A 27255-nucleotide genomic window follows, 5' to 3' on the forward strand; every position below is an offset into this window, starting at 1 on the left:
AACCACTGGCCACCAGTGATCCACACATAAATGAGCTGCTGGCCATAGCCCCTGTATATTGTTAGGTGTCCAGTTGGCATCTGCTATACTGCAGGCTAGGTACAGTTGCCAAACTCCCACTACTTTTTCTCCCGACAACAACTGAAAAAATTACTGTAAGGGTACCGTTAGTACAGAGGTACAGGAAAAGGTCACTGGATGCTTTTACAAACATATGTACCACCATGCTAGATGGGCTCTCTGGCCTACAAGTACAAGCAGGAGATTGTTCACCACTTGCTGTGTCCTCCTCTAGGTGCTGGGGGGCCATGCTAGGAAGCAGGTCAGCCATGTTAGGGCCTGTTCAGTTTGAGATGCTTCTGAAAGGATTTAGAATTCATTAACAAATTAATTTTACCTGTAGGTGACCTCCTTTTGACCTGCATCAAGCAGTGTTTGCATCTCCATAGACAAGTGTAGGAATAAAAAAAACCTGTTTGAAGCTAAGGAAAGCCAGTCAATACAGACCTTAAAAGTGGCAGGTGGGAAAGAGGTGAGTTGTTGCTATCATTTAAAACAGACTCCAACTAAATGGCAGAAAGAGACTAAAACCACATCTGTGCACTGATATCAACTGTTTCCAAAACTGTTTGCTAGCAACATTTTTGTGAGTTTTATGTCCCAAATAGGACCCGGTACTCTGACTGCAACCAGCCCAGTAAACTGTAGAGGTACTGACCGAGGAAGGGGGTGGGGGGTAACAGTTGTTCCCCAACCAGTCTTCCCCTGTGTCTGAGAGAGTTGTATGAGCTATCCAATTCAACATCATTCTACCTTTTAATTTTCCACATGGCACTGGAATAAGAGAGTGGAGAATGCAACCGAATGTCTCCTATGAGGAACTGTTCGCAACAGGAGCTATGTAGCCTTCTTTGCATACAAAGCCCAAAAGGAGCCACCAATCAATGAGCTAGGAGTCCAAAAACGTTTGATATTGGTGACTGTTCAGCAAGATAGAACAGCCAACTGTTTGATAAAAAAGGTGGCACAGTGCCCAGGAGATTTTAAATCAGTCTTGTTCAAGACTGGCTGTGAGTTGCTGCTGCTTTTGTCCTCCATCAATTAGGTATGGTGAGTCTTTCACTTTGAGTCTTCCCATGTTAATGCAGAATCTGAGCCCTGAATAAGTGTACCTTTGAACTTCCAAAATGTGTTGTTTTATATCAAACAAACACCAAGATTTCTGGACTCTATGATCTGGCACCTCTTTTGGACTTTGTATATGTAGCTTCCAAACTTGAGGTTCATTTATAGGGACACGCTGATTTATGAGCAGCCTCAACTGAGCAATTGCGCCCAATTAGAATTTGTTTGCTCATCATGTTCCATTGTCGAGTTGAATCCAGCACCTCAGTTACTCATATTTCACGTAGATTTCTATGGCAGAAGTTCTGCCATGGTATACTGTATATTGTCTAAATACCAGTGGCAGTGCAATTTATTTTATAAAATATAGTGATTACATTAAGGACCTATAAGTCTGTGTTACATATTAACAGGTTATTATTCCTAAAGCAAAGCAGAAGGACACATGAGAGAAGAGGCAGGACCTCAGCCTGTGCTAGGTGTGCGCCTTAACAGCTCAGTAAAGGGGGCTTTCCACTCACTTCAAAGCTCTGGATAATGATAACTTTTAAAACTCCATCCAAGAACCTTGGCAAGTAGGGGAGATACTGCTGAGTAAGTGAAAGGAGACCGATACTTGCTGAGTCAGGTGGGCATAATAAAACTGAGGAATTGCGCTACAATGGCAATAAAATCTTAGTAAGACTAAATTAACAGCGTCCCAAGTGAGCTCTTAAGGAGTAGCTGCTTGCAAACTTCATAAATGGGATAATAGGATCAGCTCAGATCATAGAGGACATTTACAAGAACAAAGTCTATTGCAGGTAGAAGGAAAAGTTAAACATGCAATGTGCTTAGGCAGCATGCAGCTGAACACTTGTAGATGAACTGAACCCTATAGGAACTGAAATTACTAGTATGTATTCTGATTGTGAGTGAACTACATATCCAAGCATACCCTAGCCTTTATTTGGAAGCACATGCAAGATCTCGCATCTGGAAGACCATAGGGAGCCAATTCCTCAGCTGTGAGAAGATAACACTTGACGAATTGTTATACTTCAAGCTGACATACTCTTAAATATATTCTGCTCTTGATGTTGGTTGATGATATTGATGAATTTCCACAACTTCATTTGTTTTTTTGTACTCTTTGTATTCTGAAAAACTTGAATAAACATATTTCAACGAAACATATTCTGCTCTTGCATAACCCTCCTAAAGTGGTTGTAAAGGCCAAAGGTTTATCACCTTATTGCATTCTCTGCATTAGGGTAAAAAAACACCTTCCGAGAATAGCTCCCCCTATATACCTACCTAAGCCTGAACTTGATCCAGCGCTATGCCCGTGAGCAGCATCTCTGCTCTCTCCCTTCTCACTGGCTTAGAAGCAGCAGCAGGAGGCATTGGCTCTTGCTGCTGACCATCAAATCCAGTAAGGAGGGAGCAGGGGTTGGGGCCGAACAACGATATGTGTGTCAGGAGCGAGCCCACTCATCTGTCCCATAGCAAGCACATGCTATAGGGATAGACACTGAAGAGGAGGAGCAGACAGACCCGCTTGGGTACCTGAGAAGAGGAGTCTCTCAAAACCACTACACAGAGAAGGTAAGTATAATATAATAAAAAAGTAGCCTTTAGAAACACTTTAAATTATAAACCTTTCTCAAGGCTTTGAGAAAGATGGACTGAGGCTCATGGAAACACTGGACACAATACATTTTTTTATTTTTCGATACGCCCTCCTGCTTCTAGAAATGTGACTCAATTTTTACTTGTTGATATATATTACACCAAGTGAACTTCATCTTATGATCTTACGTGTGCAGTGACTACTCCACCATTTCTTTTTTGGTGACTACTCTACAATCTTGCATCTCTCATCACTTTCTGATCTGGTGACACCAGGACAAATTGAGGGAATGAATCTCCCCACTGGAGGCACAGACAGAAGTTTTAAAGCTCTATCCAAAGCTAAAAAAAAATTATACACTTTCACTTTATGCCCTACCTGTAGCATATGTGCCATGTCTCACAGTTTTATGGATATAATGTGAGATTAGTATGCAGCCACCATGAGTACAGAACAAAATGGCTGCTGAAATCACCGGTCCGCAAAAGCCAATAGTGCATAGTACAGACAACAAATTTTCAAGAGAGAAGCAGTGCATGCAAGGATTTCTTTTCACATTTACAAACTCATGTAAAAATAGTATAATTTCAATATTATAACTAAAACTTAGAATATTTAAGATAGATTTGTGATTATGCAAATTATTTCAATACATATTAAAAAAACATGGCTCCAAGTTTTTTTTAGTTTTAGGTTTATTCCAACCTGTCACATTTGCTGCTCAGCTTAGTCTACGAGGTGTGAGAATTTAATTCCCGGAATGCCCACAGCATAGCACTATGTTGGTGAGTCACAGCCATTCGCACTCAAGCATGTTCTGACATGTTTTAACTTGTACTCGCCTGGGTCGTAGACCAGTTGACTCAGTCTTTACAGAGTAGTAGAAGAAATAACATGTATGTGTGCGTTGCGCTGTTGGCAGAAAATGAGCAACAGGGATCTGGAGCAGCCGATTAGCATAACATTTGATGTGAAAACTGCCTAAAGTGCGAGTAAAACTTTAGCTCTGTTCCTACAGGCTGATGGTGAACATTCCATTAAGAAATCAAGTGTTTTCGAATGGCATAGGTGGTTTAAGGAAGAACAGGAAGATGTCCACCGTGACGCAAGAAGTGGGCAGCCAAAAACACAAAGGAAGGATGCAAATGTGGAGAAAGATTACAGGAATCTGATCAGAGGAAAAGACTGGAACTCTGGCTTGACAAGTGGATTCTCCTCCATGACAATACTCCTGCACATGATGCACTAAGCGTAAGCAAGTTCCTGGCTTATTCCCCTCAGATAGGTGTCCTTTTATGAAACAGAGATCAGCGGCAATCCTAAGGATCGTTGCTGATCTCAGATCATTAGTGGTTTAGGAAACAGACATGATCAGCGGAGAACATGTTCTCCGCTGATCATTTCAGCCCACAGACTGCCAGTGAATGAAGGAGCGATGTCAGCCCTTCACTGGTGATCTTTGTTCTCCCTCCAGATTCTCCAGCCCAGAGGTGGAGAATCGGGGGAACCACAAACGAAGCAGCGATAATTTACTACTGCTTAGTAAACGGTGTTTGACTGATCTCTTACTGTAATGTCGCGAGATTACAGTAACAGCAGCCGTTTTCTAGCGTTCAAAGCGTTTGTAGATCGATTCTCCCTTCATTCAGAGAAGCAATCTACACCGCTTCATAAAAAGGCATTCAGAGGAGAACTCTCTCCTTGGAGAATGCCAGAGAACTGAGCAGCGGTCATTTTTTTTAGTCTATTTAGGGAATTAAATTGTCATGCCTTGTACATATAAATGCAGAGAGAAATATAAAGTCAAGTGAAATGAAAAAAATTTATAAATAAATGTGTATTCTACATTATTGTTGCATTTATTAGTTATTATTACAGTTATCAGAATACAAACTCTTTCATATTAGTGGTCCTAGTTAGGTTGCACATTATAATGATAACCAAGTATTAGTTCTATGAATATATACTATAATTTCTCTTTAAGATCACTCAGGTGTTTCTCCTTAAAAGAACCCAATGTCCTCAGTGACATTACTAACATGTGATCCTTGGCTACAGCACAGGGAGACATAAGGAGAAGCTATACAGAGAGATATGATGGGGAACACCTTTCACCACAGCAAGTGTCTGCAGAATGTTACAGCCCTGAGGAATGCTGACCTCCTCGGTGTCTCCTCAGAGTAGAGTCATTGTTCCTCACATTGCAGGAAGAACTCGCTCATTCTGAAGGCTTCTGTCAAATAAATTCAGCCAATGACTATGATGTGTCACCTGCAGTCAGAATGCTGAAAACACCCTTTATTTCATTTCAAGATGAAACTGAGCGTGTTCTTCCCACAGTATGCGGGAAAGTCAAGCTGCTCTGTATTTATTCCAGTCAGCAGAATCACACCAACCATCCCTCCAGAGGTCTATTACCGATTGACTATTAATATTCTGCTATCTCAGCATTTTCCACAATCTTACAAAATATTGGACATTTTCTGAAAGAAAATGCTTAAACGCTTGAAGCTCACTTTCCCGGTAAATGTGATACTACAAAGGGACACAGCGAAATAATAAACTTTACAGTCTGCATCACCAAGAACTTGTTCCCCCGGGCTTCTACAGAAAAGCATTCATTGTGGATGGCGGTAATAGTTGTTACTTGATGTATGGGAGCAGAAAACACTACTGAGGAGAAGAGAACACAACTGAAGCAACAGCAGAACGGTCACTCACCTCGGCCAATAAGGGCTCATGTACACTGCAACTGATAAACTCACGTTCAGGAGCTGTTCAGCGTTTTTTTCAGCAGCCCCTGAACTCTCCCTAATGTTTTCCTATGTGTCCATGTACACATCTTCGTTTACAGGCATTTAAGTTTATAATCGCTTTTTTGAATGCAGAAAACTTGCGTTCAGCAGTCGATTTTATCAGCGTTTCACAACGCTTGTACAAACGGCAAATCATGTTTATAAGCTTTTGAAATTATTTTTTTTTAACTCTCCCAGTTTCCAATGCTGTCCAGAGCCTTTTTTCATCATGAAAAATGCATGCAAAGCGTTTTCAAGGTACTAAGATGGACAAAACACTGAACACAGGATGTTCCTACCAAGCTTGTCCCACATGGTAATGACCAATTCACACCTCAGACCTCTCCCACCCTTGGAAACAAAAGATATGTTAATGACCATTCACACCTCAAATTCCTCATGAAGACCCCCCACCAGGTGGCCTTAATGACTCGCTCCACCAGACACCCTTCCCACCCTTGGAAACTAAAGAAATGTTAATAAGCAACTCACACCTAAGGTAATCTCAACACATACTGCTGCCTCTGCTTCTACTCTCTGTATTTCTCTGAAATAGTTCATAATTTACCACTTTTCAGTGCATTCTGGGCACTTGAGAGGTTCTCCTGTGCTTATCTTTAAAAAAAAACGTGTTATGCAAACACGGCTAAACATACGGTTTTTAACCTACATTTTCCAGCATTCCGTTTCCATCATTCAGAAGTGTCTCGTGTAGGCCTAAGACTTAGATTTTATTTACAGGGGAAAGTAAAAAAGATTATTTCATTTGAGGACCTGCTTTCACATTTTGTACCCTGGCTCCCGAAAAAAATGTAATAACTTATTCTAAATAACTTGAGGGATCTATATACACATGGAAATAAAACATTTTCAACAAAACTTCCAAAGCTTGCATGAACATAATGTACCAAGATAAGTCAGAGGCTCTCAACCAGTGGAAAGTGGCAAATAATTCAATTTGATAAAGTACATTTTTAGGTTTTTACAAAAAAATAAAATATTAAAAACATTCCTGTAATACATGCTTTTATAAGATGTTTGATGGGAACGTAATGTATACTCCTTGACTTGACTAATAAAAAAAACTGTACAGCAGACCTTTACCCCTGGTTCACATATCCGCGTTCCTGAGGGCCGCGTTTTGCGCAGGCACGAGAGCCCATTCATTTGAATGGACTCTCATGCCCCGGAACACGCAGGGAAGAAGTCCCTGCACTTCTTCTTAAAACGCAGCCCACACGGGAACCTCTGTTCCCAGTACGGTTGCAATTTCCAGTGCGGGCGGCATGCCATTAGAATTAATGGGTCTGCATTCCTCTGTGTGGGTGGTGCGGCTGCAAAAATTTTTGTGCAGATCTGCAGTGGCACCATCCGCATAGATGTGAACCTAGCCTTACTGCAGAAGAGACATGCTGGGGTTGATTTACCAAAGCACCCTGTCGGCAAATGGTCGCGGTACCTTGCCCGACCGACTAATTTTAGACGTAAAAGAGATTTACTAAAGCACTCAGTGAACAAATAGACACAATTCGAGAATTTACTAATGGTCACAAAACAAAGCGATTGTCTAAATGAGTTCATCTCTTAGAACCAGGTGCACAGCAGAGGAAAATCTTTTTAATGACATGATCTCAAGCAATGTATACTCCCTATACATAGGTTAAACATTTTAAAGAAAAACTGCTTTAAAAGAATTTTAAATTTGTCTGTATAAAGGGATATATTTAAAAAAATCAGGCATTGACTTCACCTAGCTCAAACATCTCAGTAGTGACACGACTGAGCATACCCAGACCAGGGAAACTAAGGAGTGCTATATTAAATGCCTTTGTTGGCAAGCCTGGAGATGTCAAATGGAAAGGGGTGAACCTGTTTTGTGAAAGTGTGATTAGTAAACAGGCTAACACACACACACACACATATATATATATATACACATATCTATATGTGTGTATATATATATATATATATATATATATATATATATATATATACATATACACACACACATATAGATATATATATATATATACACATATAGATGTATATACACACACATATATATATATATATATATATATATATCAATATATATAAATAATGGTATACATCAATGCATGTAACTATAGAACTCTTACTATGCACAGAAACACCACAATACATATTCTAAGAATTTTTTTTACTTCCTTTGTAATTTTATTTAGCTTTGTTTTCTTGCTTCTAAACTCAGATTAGGGTGTGTTAGTGATTTTGGGGGGGAAACCACCCTTTTTTTTTGTTGTTTTTTTTTGGGGGGCCATGGGACATTTCCCCCCACCCTTTCAAATCCATGACAGACTGAAGGGCCCATGCTCTTTTGGGCTATGTTGAATATTTTCAATCTGCTGTCATTGTAGAATCACTGCTGACAGAGTCTATGGTTGTTACAATACCAGCAGATGCCATCTTCTAACAACCCACAGAATTTGCAGGCAGTAATGCATGTCAGTGCATTTAGGAGGTGCCTGGCCATGTCCCAGTGTAGGTCCATGCAGAACACATCATGATCTAATTTGGTGGGCTGCACAAGAACACGCTGCACTGGGGTGAACTAGAGCCATTGGAATAGATGGAAAATACTGGAAGTGTTTTGGATGACAATTGTGCTCGTCAGCAGTTTGGGTGAAGCAGCCCTCAGAAATGTGAGATTCCCTGTTATGTACCCTACACATGTCCAAGGACTTAAAACTTCCATTATTTTTTTTTTTTTTAGCACTGAGCATGCCCAAGGACATGGACATTTTGCATTTTCAGTGGTACCCTGCACAGGTACATATGCTTAGATAACTGTTGCTTTCTTTCTGTGCATGCTAATGGACTTAGATGTTTGGTCTGTAGTCTGTGAATGGATGCACATAGCCAAGGGCTAACAAATTTGGAAGGCGTATTTGCTTGCTAATCAGGAGCAATCACTTGAGGCATGCATGAAGAGAAAGATTGAATGGGTGTGTCCTTCATTGGGGGTGCTAACAATACAACCTATGTTATATAAGGACTGCAGTAGTGGGCTTTGCTTAGCCTGAGAAGAGGCCCAATTATTTGCACTCAGTCCTTGGTTGCTTATTTTTTTTTTTGGAGGGTGGGGGAAAATATTGTGCGTAATGACCCACACCCCATGTTTGTTTTGTGTTTTTGCTGTAATTATTGTGCATTTGTCCTGCAAAAGTGTGTTTTTGTGGGCATGGTTTCAATTTTGTGTGTATTTTCCCGCTCTGACCATGCGGTTATGATTTGTGAGCATCTCCTAACCCTTGTTTTTCCTAACAAATGTTATTTGTTCTACTACAACTCCTAACTTGGATATAGTTTGCTTTATCATGTAGATAGAAATGCAGGTTCCTACTTACCATAATCAGAAATGTATGTGTGTTGGAAATGGGGGGTGGTGAGTGTTTTTTTTTTTTTTTTTATACCCTGCTGAAGTATATAGTAGTACCATTATTCAAGACTTGAGTAATAATTATTAGCAGATATTATAAGAAAATTTGAATTGGACATTAAAAATTATTTGACATATAACATATAAGCGTAATTTTTAGATATATATTTAACATTAGCAAATAGTAGGCATTACTTTGTAACATTGCTTAAAAAATGCCTTTGTTTGCAGAACATTTAAAAAAACACTACAAAAGAAGAGAATTAATAGAATTAGCATCAAAAGACACCAAACAACACATCACAACTGCCAACTGTTTCTTTTTACAAACACACACACACACACAGAAATGGGATTTTGGCTTAATCCTGTACTCCAATGCCTTCTATGGACCAAGTTTATGTAAACGCGACTTATACATTTACTAAAAGTCATTTGCCTTTGTAAAGACGCTTTTCATTTCACCACAAAAAGGTCTTAATTGTTTTAATTAGGTAAAATTTGGTGTCTAACAACTATTGCTTCACCTTATTCTTAGTAAATCAACCCGCTATGTCTCTTCTGCAATAACAATGCCTGCATGCAGTCTTCTATTGAAGGTGCATTGAGCTGCATATGCACAGCTGAGCATACATTCCCAGCAGACTCTGACTCCTGTGTGCAGAATGACGTCATCCCCCAACCAGCCAATTAAGAGGTTGAAAACCTGACACGTGGAAGTAGCCAGGCAGAAGATGACAGCGGCAAGGGATTACCCACCGCATTGCTGGAATGAGGAGGTATTTTCAAGCCCCAAACAAAATTGAAAGGTTCCACTCAAGGATCCACCATGTCCTCTTGTGTAGCAACTGCTTAGCGTGCAGACAAGGACAGAACTTAGTCCCGAAAGTCACACATCTCTGCAAAACCCCATAGGAAGGTGTATGACAGCCTCAACCTGGGCTCCAACCAGGCCTCGCCCCCAACAAATTTCACTCTGCCCATGGAGCTTAGTCATGGCCATGTGCGACTTCCAGGACTTTTCCATTAGAGGTATTTAGTTCTCCTTTAAAAGCCAAGTTCACCTTTTCCAAAAAAATAGCCTATACAAGTAAGGGGCCCCAGTGGATGTTAAAAAAACAAACTGTGCAGCTTTGAAAATGTTCAATAATTACAAGGGGTGTTCAAGTCAAACCAGGACTTTTAATTTTACAGGTATAAAAAGGATGCTAGCCTGGTGGTACTACACAGAGTAGTAAGTGGCAAGTGTGTCCTATTATTGCTAGGCGGCACACATGTTGCTGGCCAGTCCCGTGACCGTTAATCAACATGGCAGACAACACTGTTAGTGTGTGCATGGAATGGAGTGTGGTGATGAAGTTTCTTGTGAACAAAGGTGGGTTTGAGACACTCAGCCACAGTAAGACATTTGAATGATGTAAACATTCCAAAGATGGCTGTATATCTGTCGGTGATGGCCATGGTGGTTCCCAGGCCAAAGCCGTCATTGCTGTGAACATTCAGCATATAGAACGCCTGATCCTGGATAATCGATGAATAACCTGTCGAGAAACTGCACAAGAGACGGCTCTTTCTGTGGTCAGAACTTCAGCACTAATGATGAAGTGAAGAAGGCTGTCCTAGGATGGTTCATGTGTACTGACAAATCTTTCTATATCGAAGCTTTCCAGGCATTAGTTAAATACTGGATTAAATTTAGCAGGGGAGTATGTAAAAAAAATAAATACAGTTCCCACTCCTTAAAATTTGTTCTTTTATTATATAAACTCAATAGGTTTTACTTAAACGCCCCATGTATATTGTTATACCTGTAGGCCATTTGGGCTCCCTCGGAAGCCCAGCTGAAAAACACTCAGGTAGCAAAACCAACATCTTGCCTTGTTCCTAGGATGTGAAAACCGGCACTCACTCCTGGCAGTACAGGAGCAATGACCAGTTTTGGCATTTTAGCAACAAGGCAAGATGTGCATATTGCTGAGATTTTTGCCAGGCTTCCAGGGGGGCCCACTTTGCATACATATATGAAAATAAAATTAACATTTTACAAAGCTGCACAGTCATTTAATACCTATTGGGGCCTCTTGACTGCATACGCTATTTTCTGGAAAAGGTGAACTTATTGTTTAAAGCCCAACTCCAGGTTAATTTTCAATTTTTTAAATAGTTGCCCAGCTGTTTAAAATTAAAAACAGATCAGCTCAGGCTGCAATACTCATCTCCTCTCAACAACCTGGCTCCTGAAGTTATCTCATTGCACCAAAACAGATCCTCAATCTACCAGGTTGAGAACTAAACTGCTTCTACTCCTGAAGCACTTAAAGTGTGACTAAATCCAAACATAAAATTGTAATTATTGCAGCTGATTAATCCTTAAATAAGTTAGCTGCATTACTTTTCTTTTTTAGGTTATATTTCCACTTGTTGATTCAGCCAATAACACACTTCCTGTCTTAGGGTGACTCCACTCTATGGGGGAGCAACAGAGCCACCCTTGGACAACAACACTGTCAATCTATGGAGCGTGTAGTGTTAGATGCACTATAAATATTTGATGGACTTGACTAACAAATTAAAGCCGTAATTCAGTAGACACCGTCCGCCGTTACAGGGACAGTTTTTTTCCCTTTATTTTTTGGACAAAGGTTATGCATAGAGAAACCAAGCTGACTATTGTAAGAACCTCTGTCAGTGTTCAATGGCTTATCTCAACCCTCTAAATGCTACTAATGCTGGACAGCTTGGTCTGGTAAAGGAAACTGAAAAATAACAGACTTACTGGCCAGATCACAAAGATAAAACACTATAAAATAAAACTGATGCTGCAACCACATTTAAAGTATAAGTTCACCTTTTAACCAATTCCAGTCTGGACACTTTTACCTCCTTCCTGTCCAGGCCAATTTTCAGCTTTCAGTGCTATCACACTTTGAATGACAATTGCACGGTCATGCAACACTGTACCCATATGAATTTTTTAGCATTTTTTTGAGACAGATAAAGCTTTATTTTGGTGGTATTTATACACCGCTTGGATCTTTATTTTTTTTGCTATGTAAATTAAAATGTCCAAACATTTTGAAAAAAAGTGTTTTTCTTATAAAATTTTGCAAATAAATAATATTTCATCATAAATCTTGGCCAAAATGTATTCCGTTATATTTTTAGTAAAAGAAAATAACCCAAATTAGTTTATAACCAAAAATTATAATTTTGAAACTTTTAAAAAAACAATTTTTATATTATTTTTTATTTATTATTATTTTTTTTTACATGCTGTCACCCTAGCAGTACAGTGTCACCATGGTGATACTACTACTTGTGGGGGTTGATGAAGATTTTTTTTTTTTTTCTTACATTGGTTGCTTTTACACCCATAAAGGATGTAAAAGCAATCATTTCTCCTTCTCTCTAGCTGCATTCTTGCAGCCATTGAGAACTACTTAGTGAGCTGTGATTGGTCACAGCTTGTCACATGGTACAAGGCTGTTGTGAATAGCCTTGTACCATGTGACCTCTTCACATGATTTCACACGTAGTAAGCAATGATGTCACAAGTGACATCTTGCTTACTACTTTGCATGTGATCACTGATTGGGCAATCAGTGATCATGTGATCGGGACCTCGTACAGAGGTCCCACTGACGATCGGTGTTCCACTGTGTCCGGATCGCAGTGCTGCGTGCTCCCAGGGAGCGCGCACAAGCAGGGTGCGGGGAGGCCATTTATAAAGGCCACCCAACCCTGCACTGCCACCGTCTGGCCGTTTATATACAACAGCCAGACGGGAGGTGGTTAACCAAAAATAATAAATGCACATTTTTTTGCAGTTAAAAAAATGTGGATTTATTATTTTTTGAAGCCTTTAAAGCATTGCATCAGCAGATCGTTGGTCCCATGCGGGTTTCCTACAGATGGTCAGTGCATCTGTGTGCTCGTACACCTCGTACAGGCAAGCAGACACTACTGACAGGAGGACTCAATGAACTACCACGGCGCTCCACAGCACCGTGGTAGTTCATTAAGGACTACAAGTCGATAGCTGCAAAGGCTGTCAGAACTTGTAGTGTTCTCATTCACAGAATACTGTGAATGAGTTACGCGGCCGGGCGGCGTCACTCATTGTGACAGCTAGCGAGGGGGAAGAAGATCCCCCGCTAGCTGTCATAACGAGGATTGGGGGGTGCAGAGGCCTGTCTATTCCTAACATGTTACACCCTGAATATGGGTGTAACATGTTACGAAAGGTAAACTTATCCTTTAAGGACTGGTAGGCAGCAATATATAACATTTTTGCTTTTGGGTTTAGATACACTTAAAGACAGCCAAGGTTTTCCCATTCAATTAACAGGACCTTGAAGAGGACCTTGCACCCTTGTAATGTCTGCTTGATTAAATACTGGTCCAACCAATAGTCCAATTTATGGTACACACAGCTTCAGCATAGGGCAAAATCCTGATTATCACAAATCTCGCATGAAGATTCTTTAGCAGAAGTAAAAAGGATTGGGATCCTCAATGTTCCTAGGCTTTTGCCATAAAGATTGTGATGGAGCCCTTGCCTGGTGGCCATGGACAGTAGACGCATGTAAAGTAAGTATAGTTTTTTTTTCTTTTCTACATTTTTTTCCCTAATAAAATGGACAAAGCATATCCTTCTTTAGTGTGTACTTGTCTCAGTTAAGAGCACAAAATGTCATTTCTGTCTGCTGCCCCATTCCTCTGCTATCAGCAACAGCCACTTCTGACAAGTTTTTCTGACACCAAGAGAAAAAGGGTGATGGGGAGGGACCTCCAGCACACAGCTCGAGATTGAAAGCCTTAGCTCTGTTCCTGTGAGCTGTGTGGAGGGGGGTGTGTCCTTTCCCCCCAATCAGCTCTCAGAGCTCTCCTCATTGAGCTCTGCAGCATGTAACTTCAGTTCCCCACCCCTTGCTTTCTGAAAGCTCAGACAAGCTTTATAAATCCTGGACTTTGAATGGATGCACAAGAGAGAAGACTGCATATATACAGTTACAACTGGAGGAGGACTTGTTTAATCTCTGTGTCAGTAACTTCACTGGGTATATGTAAGGGTATAAAACCACAACTACCATTTCTTTAGAATGTTATAAATACTTTTAATGTATGATTTTTCCTAAATAAATTAAAAAAAGGCACATTTACAAAAAAAAAAAAAATTAAAAAGGGAGGTGCTGACCAAAGGAACAGCCAAATATCGGCCTTCACTTTCATAACAAGTTTAATTGATAAATCAAAGCTAGCCTCTGACCAGTAGCAACAGACAATGAAGATATATTCCCTTCTTCTGCTGCAATTATTTGGAGAAAATCAAGAAAGAGCAGAAAGAGTCCCACTAATACATTGTTCCATCAGTCAATAAAGTGTATATTACTTACACTGGGTTGTATATCCAGCAAACAGACTTTGTTTTTGGCCATCACTGACCGTACAGAGTCAATACTTGTGCCGTAGTAATTGTTCTTATATTCGCCGTACTCAATAAACCTTATCGAATTAAGAGAAGAAATAACATCCAGTTAGCGACAGAAGGGAACAAAAACTTCACTAAAATTTTCATAAAGTTAAATTAGAAGCAGAAGGATTTCTATGTTATCTTACCATGTTTTAGAAGACGTAAGCTCTGCCAAGTCCTTTAGCGTGTCCTTTTTTTCCCCCAACATATATATAGATATATATAAACCTTGTATTTTACATTTTAAAATCAGTAACACCTGCTAGTGTTACAGTTAACCGGCAAAGAAAAAACACTTCAGCTTAAGAGCGCACTAATGTTTTCCATCAGCTCTTTGTCTGAGCTAATGCTATGCAATAAAAGGCTGGAGAAGTTAAACAATTGAAACTACTGAAATTTCATTGCACACTGAGGTATAGCTGCCTTCAGCTGCCAATAACTAAAGCGGGAAGGCTTTGGAACTGTTGACAGAGAGAAGATGGCAGATTATCTGCCATAAACGCTTATCTGCTGCTTAAAAACCAAAACAAGATAAGGTAAGATATTAAACGCATGAATTGCAGACTGCCTGCCAACAAAGCTTTACATCCAGGGTGGACAAGATGTGGCTCTATGGCCGCTGTCAAAGGATAAGTGCAGTTTTAATCACAGTTTAATGGAAGCTGTAAGCTGAAATGTTAACAGTCTTGCTGGGATGAAAAAATAAGAGAGTAACAGAATGATTAAAACACTTACTGTACCTTTCCTGGAGATAATACTGCTTTCGACACCATCTAGTGTTGCTCACAAATCTGATGGCATGTACATTTGATAATGTGATCTCTGCTAAAAAGAAGGATCAAAGCTCAGACTGCATGACCTTCCCGTTTAGCAGATATCATGTGAACAGAGACCAAGACTTTTAATCATGTTATTAGTGGTGGAAGTAGTGGACAGAAGGATTTTCCACAGGAAAGTTTTCAGCAGTTATTCATTATTTACAGTATCTATCCCATCAATGTAGTTAAAGTTTAATGTGGAAGAAAAGCCTAACTATATCTATTCTTAGTTTGGCCCAGACTAAACTGACAGGTGCTGCTCAAGGCTGCACCAGGTCTTCTTATGTAGCAACCATTTGGAGTGCAGACAAGGACAAAGCTCGTCCTATCTCTAGACATCTAATGAAAAGGGGAAAAGTTCCCAGAAGTCAACATCTCTGCAAAACCCCATGTGAAGGTGTATGACAGCCTCAGCCCGAGCCCAACCAGGCCATGCCCCCAATGTGTTTCACTCTACCCACGAAGCTTAGTAGGTTACCCATGACTAAGCTCTGTGAGTGAAGTAATACGCATTGGGGTCATGGCCTGATTGTGGAGTCCAGGCTGAGGCTGACATACACCTTCACATGGGGTTTTGCAGAGATGTGCGAATTCCAGGACTTTTCCCTTTTTCATTATATATCTATTCTTAAAAATGTCCCCTGCCCCCTCCTCCTACCTATTCTGCCTAACCTGGAAAAACAATATCTGTACACTTACCTATTTTTAATCCGCTCCATACCAGTCACATGGTGCTGCATCTCTGGCTCCCCTGTGACAGTGAGTGGCTGTTGCGGGGAGAGAAGGGAGTGCCAACAATGGCTGGGCTGTGGGAGCCTATGGGTTATGTCATGGCCCCTGGAATTGAGAGCCGTTGTCGAGCACAGGATCACATGATCGGAGAAGATTAAAAAAAAGGAAGGTATACAGATCTAGATTTTTTTTATAAAGGTTAGGTGACATGACGAGGAGGAAGAATGGAACATTTTTAGGAATAGATATAGTTAAGCTTTCCACATTAAAGTGAATCTGTGACCAGGCTATGGAAAGTCAAATATTTACATATTCCTAAACATTGAGCCTTGTTCAGTGCTTCCACTGTGGAGGAGCTCATGGACAGCAGAAGCACCATAGTCATTCAATAACCACTCCCTTAGAGGCTCAGCTCCCCTCTTTCAGAGCACCTGCCTCAAGTTGAGCAGATCAAGAAAAATGTTCAAGTAGAGGTGATATTCAAAGAGAACCACGTCATAAATTGCAGATCTAAACATACAGGTAGCTGAAGTTATAATAAATGCTGACGTTTAAAGTAAAAGTTGAGCTAGGGCTTGCTCTCCTGGTCTTCTATTGTGGCAAACAATCTCACTGGCCAACAGAAATGCCCAGAAGGCAGCAGGAAGTCAGCGTTAAGCATGACTTTCACAGGAAAAGTGAATATTTGCATATCACTTCAGATTCTGATTTCTGATCATTTTATATATTGTTTTATTAAAAGCAATATCTCATGTACCCCTAAATAATTTGTAGGTGCTTATCAGGGGAGGACTGACCATTTGGTAACTCGGGCACAGCCCGAGGGCCCGCAGTCAGTAGGGGGCCCCATGAGATGCCCCTGGTACCTTTCATAGGCTTTTTTGGGTGTGATTTGAGTGTGGGCGAGGACACAAGGGCCCCATGATCCCCTATTGCCCGGGGGCCCCATGAGTTGTCAGTCCACCCCTGGTGCATATATTCTAACTTGGTGGACAACCTCCTTGCAAAGGATTCTGACCCTGTTGTCTGCTGTGGAGCTGAGGAAATGATCAAAGTACCTCGTGTGCCACATTGGATGACTATCGCAGTGGATTTTACAACTTGGGAAACTCATTGAAAGACAGGAAGGAAGATCACTGTCTGATGTTCTTGTGGCGATACCTGTTCACCTATAGTCATCCTTAGGAATGGAGAATCCACATCATTGTTCATAGCTCCCGTTAGTGCTTATCATGAAAGCATACAGTACCTTTGTGGTCATGGAGAATGCTCCTCCCCTTCAGAGTGCATTATGTGACCAATAACGTAGCCTTCAGAAATATGGTTAGCACTAACAGCAGCCTGGAGAAGTGCTGGCTATGGAAAAGTTTACGCTCTTTACACTATCTATGCATGACTGTTAACTGACTTAATGTGAACATTTGATTATTGGTCCATGTCACCTGCAGTTATGCAATATATATATCATCCAAGAAGGCCCAAACTATTACAGAAAACCAGGGACTTAAATCCCTAGGAGCAAAACTAGAAAATCTACAGCTGTCCTAAACAATCAGGAGGAAATGAAAAGTATAAATTAATTTATTTAAAAACAAAACACAGGAAAAATAAATCCATTATATTTGTTATTTCAAAGATTTTGTGAGAATCTGTAAAAATTGGAAGGCAGACTTCCCCCAAAAAAAGACAGAACTATTATATTTTATGTGTTTTCTGAATGCATTTAAAATTACACATGCCAGGGGGTAAAGCTCACAAGACTTCCAGTGGTCAATGAGTCAATGTCAAAAAGTGAAATCATCAATGTTCTGTTGAAAGGAGTAACAAACTATGTTGATATTTCATACAATGAAACTTGTTAGTGCCTCTGAGTTTAGGCTGCCAGGGTCAACTTCCAGCTTTCGGGGATGTGCAATTAATGTGAAAAATAACACCCGGCTGGTTGCCCATAATCTCCACAGTCCTCCCTCCCAGGCACAGATCCCCGAGTCAATTTATTCTGTTTAACAAGCTATGAACAGTTGGGTTTTTATACTATTTATGTAAATAATGCTTAGGAGTAAAGAAAATCCATACAGCCAGTGGTGTTGCTGGCACTGTCCTCAATGGAACACAAGCAGCTTCTGCCGAGATCTGTGCTCCTGTATGACCTCTAAAATCATATTGGTATTCGGAGGACCCTTCCTTGAGCAGAAGCTGCTTAAAATGTACCGTTCCCCAAAAAAATGTACCGTACCGTTATTTTAAAATAATATTCTGCACAAGCTTTACTGGCTACAAAAGGCAGCGGACATTATGGGAAGAATGCTTTTCACAATGGCATCCTTCACACAATCCTGCTGTGTGCTGAAGTAGCAGAATACAACCCAAAATGCAGAAATACCATGCAAAGCAATGCACTCACATTCAGACTATTCATTCTCAATGAATGAGTATCACTTTTCTTTATAAGTTATTTTGTCCCTCATACAACAGTGACTCTTTCCACAGTCTAAGGAATGCAGAAACATTTAACTTTTTTTCTACAGGAAAAAACACAGTGTCCCAACTTACTTGTTATTATGTATGTCTGCTTCAAACAAGTGTTTGGAGATAAATATGTATTCCACACCATCACATTCTTGACTCCTCTTTCCTCGGGTTGTATCTGTGATTTGGGGTGAGACAAAACAGAAAAGAAATGAGAACATAGCAAAGAAAATTTAGATATTAAAATTAACCTTTCCTAAGAAAAACATGGGGGCTTGACATATTTCTGAAAATGCTAGCTGACATACTACTGTAGATGACTGGCTGAACCTCTTGATCAAAAAGTTACTCAGTCACTGACCCAGTATGTGCATAAGAAAAGTCAGTCAGAAGTCCAGATGTGCCTACTTGTTCTTGGCCAGGGTCTCCTGTTGAACTGGAAGCATAAACATTATAGCCAGACAACTAGCAATTGTGGAAGGTGTTAGGAATGGTAGTCTCCATGTTTCTCTCAGGAAAGATCTCTAACAACAACAGGAAATGTTATTGCATAAATTTCATCTATTCATTTACCTGTAGAAGTGTATCACATATGGAGTTGCCTCTCACAATAATCTAACTCAGTGGTCTCCAAACTGTGGCCCAAGGGCCAGATGTGGCCCTTTGCCTGCCTTTACCCAGCCCTTGGGGCACTTTTCCTTCCACTGATATGAGGCACCATTTCTTCCACTGACACCAAAGACAGAGCACTATTCCTCTAATTGACACCAACAATGGGTTACTATTGCTCCCACAGACACCAGAAATGGGGAACAAATTCTCCCACTGCCACCAATGGTGGGGCACTAGTCCTTCAACTGATACCAACAATATTTTTTTTTTTACTCTCACTGACCATCAAGCCTATGGTATTATTTACTTCCACTGATGCCAGAGCATTTTCTACTCCCACTGGCCACAGTCCTGCCCCCCCTAAAGTTTGAAGGGCAGTAAACTGGCCCTTTGTTTCTAAAGTTTGAAGACCCCTGATCTACCTTAAACAGGTTGTATTTACTATAACACAATTGGGGGCCAGTGTCTAGGGTAGCAAGGTTTGGCACAAAGGCTCGAAATTAAAGCCCAGCTCCAGGCAAATTATTTTTCCCATGCAGTGGGGCTGTGCCCGCACTACATGGGTCAACTGCTCTTTTTTCTAGGGGTGAGAGCAAAGCTTATACTCACCTGATCCCTTGATTCTATGAAAAACTATGTTCCCCCATGGTCGAGAAGTGAACTGTTCCTGTCTATGGAGTGAACTCTATGCGTGATGACGTCAGGAAATTCCATTTTCAAGACTGCTGGAGCGTGGGGGTGCCAAACTGATCTTGTGTGAAGTGTATCAGAGGATCAGATATGTATATCTCCATTGTCCTCTCCCTAGAATAAAATGAGTAGTTAACCCCTGCAGTGCAGGCACAGCCCCACTGCATGAGGAAATTTTTTTTCAACTTTAAAGTAGATCTAATGTAAAACCCGTTTTTTTTTTAGTTTGGGCTGAGTAGTCATCTCAATAGGGAGGCTACTCTTAACTTCCTGTCCTAAATGTCAGAAAGTGAGAGGAAATCACCCCGGGATTCCCATTTTAGGAAGCTGTCACTGAAATAACGGTCACCACTGGATTATTCTGGATTGTTCTAGTTATAATGCAAAATTTGGGATTTTACATCATGTTCAAAGGAAAGAGGGTGAATCTTCCCAAAGATGGCAATAAAAACCTGAGATGAGTTCCAATTCTTCCATGCTCCAAATTTACAAAGCACAGAAAAGTAGGCCACTCCCCCGGATGACGTCTGGTATGACAAAATGCGTTGAGTCTCGGCCAGTGTAGTAACCCCCATGCATGCCGTTACAGAAAGCGGTATTGTAGATCGAGACAGAGGCCGACTGGATGGTATTTTTAGTGTGTTTAGATGGCTTTTCTGCCTTTTATTATTGTGAGTGAGCATTTGTTTTATGACTTTATTAAATCCGTGAATCGGCTTCTGCTACACCATGACAGTCTTTCTATTTTTATATGTCATCTGTTTGCCTGGGTTTGGGCGCTTGATTTGAGTTAACTGCCAGAAAACTTTTGGAGCCAGACGTTTACATGCTTTGAGCGTTTTATGACCATATCCTCATACATGGTCACATGCCTTCTGGTAAGGTACTCTATGTGAACATAAGGTGATCACATGGTGTATGAAGTATCTTCTGTATTTATATGGTGGAAGGACATTGCTGAGGTATTTATTTTGGATTTATTTTATCACATGGACACTTGGGACTTAAAAACTTTCTTTCTTTCTTGATTGCACCTTCTGAATGTTTGTTCTCATACACGGACGCTTTTTCTATTGCTCAATATTCATTTATTTATGTATTATAGCGCTGCACAGTTTTGAGGATTTGGTATCACAGATCTTAGTGCTGGCTGCTCTCTTCTTCTTTTGCACACCTTTAAGTGCGCAGTTTTCCTTTAGTTTTCCACAAATAAACTACAGTTTTAAACATATGTGAATGTGATCAGCTTAATGGAAGTAATCACCATATGCTATGTTTTGAAATCCACATTTTTTGTTATGTTTATTAGACATATAAGGACAGCCATATTTGGTCATCATGTATGTTATGCTTTTTGCAGAGTAGTTTATTACGACGACTGTGCTTTACTGTGGCTCTCATCTTAGTGGATGTCTATGGACAGAGCTCTGTTAGACTTCTTCTATCCAACACTATCATCTCTAAGCTCTGATTATGTCCACAATTAGAATACAAGCCCTAGGCTCTTTACGTGGCCCTTTTCTAAAACCAGCAGCATCTGCTCCATTGATATTTAAATGTATTAAATATCAGTCATGTAAACAAATTAAAAGGGTTACAGTGCGCGTAATCCATTTCTTTACGGTTCCCGGAATGGCTGCTGTACAACAAGCCCATTTCAATGCATATATTTTGGAAAATAAAACCTACGTTTATTAGATGGTTTTAACCTGGTTTTGTCATAAAATGCACTTTTTTCCATCTCTCTTCCATATAGATTTCCAGTGCGCTTGCTTGCTGTCTGATGATGGGGTCTAATTGACAACAGAGGCTGCACTCCCTATGGGATAACATATGTTAACCTGCGTTAAACTCTCAGCCTCCTGCGGAGGACAGAAAGGTTAAAGTCCCAGAGAGGAAATCATCTTTATAAGTATGTCTCAAACAGAACATTTTAACACATGGAGCATCATGGGAGTGAGCGCGCTGTGGACTGTTAAAGATGTTTTCGTCTGTCAGACAGCTCACTAACAGAAACGAATGTGTCGCACATGTGCTTTGTTAGATACACACCAGTTTCATTTTACTGTGTCAACTTCCACCTTAAAATTAAACCACTACTGAACATGTGTGATCGTAACGCAATGAGGGCAAACTCTAGGCCACTACAGTAATAGCAGGTCAAATATGGCAAAGTAATTACTTAATTACCCCATTTTGGAAATGGTTAAATAACCAGCGATCAGTATTAGAAAAACACAGACAACATTATTTTCAAAATAATGGGAATAGTAATAATATGTGCAATTTATCCCACAGAAAATCACAGATGTGTCTGAATCTTTCCTGCAAGATGAGACAAATTATTTGTCTTCCATTCCTGCACACTGGAAGGTAACATATGTTCAGGATTTTTTTATAGAGTATGTTCTACTTTGACCCTCAAAAAGTGAAAATAACAAAAGGTGCAGATTCATGGAAGAGGTTAAGAAAATTTCAAGATATACACTTTGTTGGCAACATATTTTTGAGTTCTATTGGTGAGGTTTAAAATTTTTTGAAAATATATATATTTAAGCATTGTTGGTCACAGAGTTACTGCCAGTAACAATCTGATCAGGGCGATTCTGGCAACCATTTTGTTCTGTACATACTGGTGCTCTAGATGTATAAAAGGTTATGGCATATAAAAGCAAAAATGGATATGCCACAGTATATATGTGTGTGTATGTATATATATATATATATATATATATATAAAAGTTGATTTAAAAATGAAAGATAGTAAAGCTTTGTTTTTTTTTTGTTTTTTTAATAACAATCACTCACAGTCATACTTACCTGTAGTTTTGCATACAGATGCCCCGATCCTCTTTCTTTTTGAGCAGTGCCCCAGGGCAAGCTGCTTGCCCTGGGAGCAACGCTACATGCTTGTTCCCGAGCTGCTGCTCTATGTGTTCATAAGACACCTTATGGACAACCTTGCTCTCTCCTCATTGGCTCACTGACTGTGATTGATAGCAGCAGGTGTCAATGGGCTCTAGCTGCTGTCTCAGCCAATGAGGAGGGAGAGTCCCCATACAGCCAAGGCTATTGTGAACATCGCTGTATCGGAGGGGGCTCAGGTAAGGATTTGAGGGGGGCTGGGCGGCTCACTGCACACAGAAGGTTTTTGTACCATCATGCATAGGTGAAAAAACTTGAAATTTTAGAACAACTTTAGCTGAGCCAGGGGAACAATTATTGGGTGAACAGTGACAGCACCCTATCACATGCAGTCACTCTTCAGCAGTACCATTGTATTCAAGCAGCTGTGTAAGCAGCAAGTACTACAATGGACAGCATTGGCCAGATTCTCAGTTGAGAGTTAGGCTAGCTGTTAGGATGAAATGAAAAAGCTCTAAAAGTACGGGGAACTCCATACATCTCCTCGCCATCACATGGCTGGGCCAGCTTTGCCCACCTGCTGTATATTTGAAACATGCCAAGAAAGTAGGTCCCATCTAGCAGGACACAAGAAACCAGCTAGCGTTTGATTAAAAAGATCAGAGTAGAAGCAGAACTATAAGCAAAATTTTTTTCATTGTGGATAGAGCAAGGGAGGGTTATAACCCATCACAGTTTTTTTTTTCGCCATCTGTATCCCATTGCAGAGATTTCCCTTCACTTCTTGTTCCATAGCCAAACAGGAAGTGCAAATTAGGGGAGTTCATTGGGGCCCCCCAGGTCACCAGAACTAGTGTCCCCAGTGAAGATTTCCCCTCTATTACCTTTCTGGGGACAACCTAAAATTTGGGATTTTCTTTTACTTTCTCTTTCAATAATAAAGGTAAACAGGACAAATAGAGAGGGGTACACGAGCAGCAATAAACACCTGACAGGGGTTCTATGCCCTCTGCACTCTACCCACAACTGAAAAAAAAGTTTTGCTTTTAATTATACTTTAAGCTATACTGAATATTTCACAGGTTGCCTTTATGTGTTTTGTACATTTGTTCTAACTAATAAGATCAATGAGCAAGGCTGAAAGGGCATTTAGAAATGCTGCAAATCCCAGCAGTAAGAATCTACTGATTCCTACAACTGCCCATACAGTGCATTGACAAACTGTCATGTCTGCATCTATTCATGACTGTTCGCACAGACAGCGATTACCTGATGTGATCATGGCTGGACACACTTTGTGTGAAAAATGCATCAAGACAACCTGTGGTTATTGCTGTATAGCTTGATTTTAATTTTCTAATAACGTATTTTTCCAAGATCCTGCTGGATTAGACTATTTTTGTATGTTTCAAGCTCTAAAAATTATCACTCTTGTTAAAGCAGTTGTAAATCACTGAAATGAAAAATGAACAAAGCATAATTTTCTATAGTGTGTACTTGCTTCAGCTCAAAGCACCTAAGTGTGACTTCTATCTTTTTTCGCATTCCTCTGCTATCTGCATCAGTTACTTCTGACAACACCAAGCAATCCCAGAAGACGGCTTAGCTCCACCACACAAAGCAGGTGATTGAGTGCCTCAGCTGTGCATGTTCCTCTTTGAGACTGTGTGGAAGGGGTGTGTTCATTCCCTGCACTCAGGTGTCAGATTACACTCAACTCAATGCTCTATTCCAGTGTTTCTTGACCTTTTTTTTTAGTCAAGGCAACCTTTATAATTATGCACAATCTTGAGGCACCCCATTCTAAAATGCAGCACCATATGCACACATAGGACACCCAACGTTAGAGGTGATGCATTCTAACAAAGCAAATGCACATTTGAACACTGGTACTGACTAGTGTTCCAGTGTTTCTCTTTCCCCCTCAGTTTCTCTCCCTCACTCAGATGTGATCCCAGTGCTGATGATTAGGGGAAGGGGAGGGCAGACAAGGATGTTGTTCAGGCACCAAAAATCCTTCTTACCAACCGATGACATCATTGGTTGTTAGGACACCAGCAGCAAGAAGGTTGTAATGGTGCACAAAGAAAACCTTTTGCTTTATGTAACTAAAAAGCAGACTTCAGCCACCCACTGGCTTGTATACAATTTTTGGGCAATTTTTAGGAATTTTGCCAAGGCACTCCTGGAGAAACTTGAAGGCTAGTTGAAAAAGGCTGCTCTATGCTATGCAGTGTGTGAAATCAAATCCCTGCCACCTGCCTTCTGGAGCTGAGAAATGCTGTGTAAACTGTACACTTTGAATGACTCTGGAGAAGAGATTACTTCAGATAAACAGGAACAATTTGTAGGAAGATTTGTTTAATCTCTGTGTATCACCTGAGACTGGTCACTGCAGTTGGTATATGTAAGGTTTTAAAATCACTTTAACCCATTTATGTACATGGGCCGGATGGGAGCAGTGCTGAAGCAGGTGGCCATTTATAAACATCCATCTCGCATTCCCTGCCTGTGCATGCTCCCTGGGAGAGTGCGGCACCGCCATCTGGTGCCCACTGTACGGGACCTCTATGTGAGGTCCTGATCATGTGATCACTGATTGGCCAATCAGTGATCATATGAATAGTAAGCAAGGTGTCACTTGCCAACATCATTGCTTTCTACTAGTGAAATCTGTGAATGATCACAGAGATCACATGGTAGAAGGCTATTCACACCAGCCTTGTACCGTGTGACAAGCTGTGACCAATAACAGCTCTCACAGTATTTCTCAATTGCTCCAAGAATGCAGCCAGAGAGAAGGAAAAATTATTGATTTTACAGCCTTATGGGTGTAAAAGCAATCAGTGTAAAAAAAAATCTTCATCATCCCCCACAACTAGTACAGTGTTACTATGGTGATACTGTACTGCTAGGGTGACAGTATGTTAAATAAAACAGAAATAATATAAAAAAATAAAAAAACCGTAAAAAATGTTTTTGAAGAATTATACTTTTTGGTTATAAACTAATTTGGGTTATATTTTTTTTTACTAAAAGCTGAATATTTTTTGGCCAAGATTTATGATGAAAGATTATTTGCAACATTTTCTAAGAAAAACACTTTTTTTTCAAAATGTTTGGACTTTTTCATTTATATAGCAAAAAATGTAAAATCCCAGTGGTGGATAAATACCACCAAAATAAAGTTTTATCTGTCTCAAACAAATGCTAAAAAATTAATATGGGTACAGTGTTGCATGACTGCGCAATTGTCATTCAAAGTGTGATAGCACTGAAAGCTGAAAATTGACCTGGACAGGAAGGGGATGAAAGTGTCCGGACTTGAAGTGGTTAAATAAAGTATATAAAAAATAAAGTACACAAGACCATTTCATCGCCATTGACTTTCATTTAACCAATAAGTAGTAATTTTGAATGCCTGGACTAATGATAAGCACTTTCTCAGCACTGTGGAACACAAGAAAAGAGGTGCTGGCAAAGTGGTCATTATGGACCCATTACACAGCGAGGGTTTTGGGGACTTCTACAAACACCGAGTACCCAGTTTGAAACTGGTGGCTGTGAAGTTGGAGATGTGCATCTCAGCATCGCCATTAACCTTTCTATCCAACAGAGAGGTTTGCACTACCAAAGCACCACATTTCTGCCAGCGCTCAGGATTCCCACAGCCTCAGTAAGTGAAATATATGGAGGCCACTCTCTGAGATCATGTAGCTCAATTGGAGTGCTTTAATCGGAGGACAGGTTTCCTTTCAGTCAAACGCTCTCTTATATGGAGCTACTGAAAATAACAGCTTGTTTCACCAAGAAACGGGCCCCTGTGCTGAAAATGATTAGCAGGAGCAGAAATGTTTCACGCTGCTGTCATCCCGTCAGGTCCTGAGTGGTGTTTAATTTGCGGAGAATGAATGATACGCTCACTACAAAGTCACACACAGGAACCTTGCTGAAAATGAACGATACACTCACTACAGAGTCACATACAGGAATCTCACTGAAAGAGGCAAGCGGCGCTGAAGTCTCAGGAAGCACACAGTGTTGATTTCATAGCAGAGTAACATACCAATATAAATTAGTGTCATTTATCTCACACAGCACTAATCTGTAAGGCCCACTGCCTGCTGGTGTAAATAAGATGTATTGCATAAAGCGCTCATTCTCCTCCCTGGAAATGTGTGGATTTCACTTGCTTGTTTCAGCAGATACTAATCAAGAAAAATGGACAAGCAGTCGGCCTAGAGACGGGTACATTTCAGTAATCGGAAACACGTTCCTTTGATCCGGTCATAAATCTGGTGCAAACATTGAGAAGTAATAACATAAACTCTGGTATAAATGAAAAGCAGGATATTATTTAAAATGATGAAAAACAAAGTACAAGGTGGGCCGGAAGAGTGCAATGATCACTTTATCATAATGTACATTAACAAGCTTAGTAAAACTTTAAAGCAGAAGGAGAACAGCAGGTTCTAAGCTGAACTGCAGACAAGCAGCTAAATATACAAATTAAATACATATCATACTATCTGCCAAAGCATTAAAATCTGTCCATCCAGTCCTTAGATTTACACAGCTCTCTCACACAGCACAGTAAACTTGCAGTTAAAGTATACTTAAAGACACATTTGTATTTAAAGAATAAG

General features: G+C 40.2%; 1 protein-coding gene across 4 annotated transcripts in view; it reads right to left on the reverse strand.

Annotated features, from left to right (window-relative positions):
• MPP7 (MAGUK p55 scaffold protein 7) overlaps nt 1-27255 on the reverse strand; it is a 525083-nt gene that overhangs the window by 24840 nt on the left and 472988 nt on the right. For all 4 annotated transcript variants that reach the window (XM_089693824.1, XM_089693825.1, XM_089693827.1 and 1 more), the window contains 2 exons: nt 18527-18620; nt 14347-14455 (listed from right to left, as the gene is read on the reverse strand). In XM_089693824.1, coding sequence (XP_089549950.1) covers nt 14347-14455; nt 18527-18620 — 203 coding nt within the window. The remainder of the gene's footprint in view (nt 1-14346; nt 14456-18526; nt 18621-27255) is intronic.

Source organism: Staurois parvus, unplaced genomic scaffold (assembly GCF_062004578.1).
Source record: "Staurois parvus isolate SC_StPar_1 unplaced genomic scaffold, SC_StPar_1.0 ptg000636l, whole genome shotgun sequence".
Classification (NCBI taxonomy): domain Eukaryota; kingdom Metazoa; phylum Chordata; class Amphibia; order Anura; family Ranidae; genus Staurois; species Staurois parvus.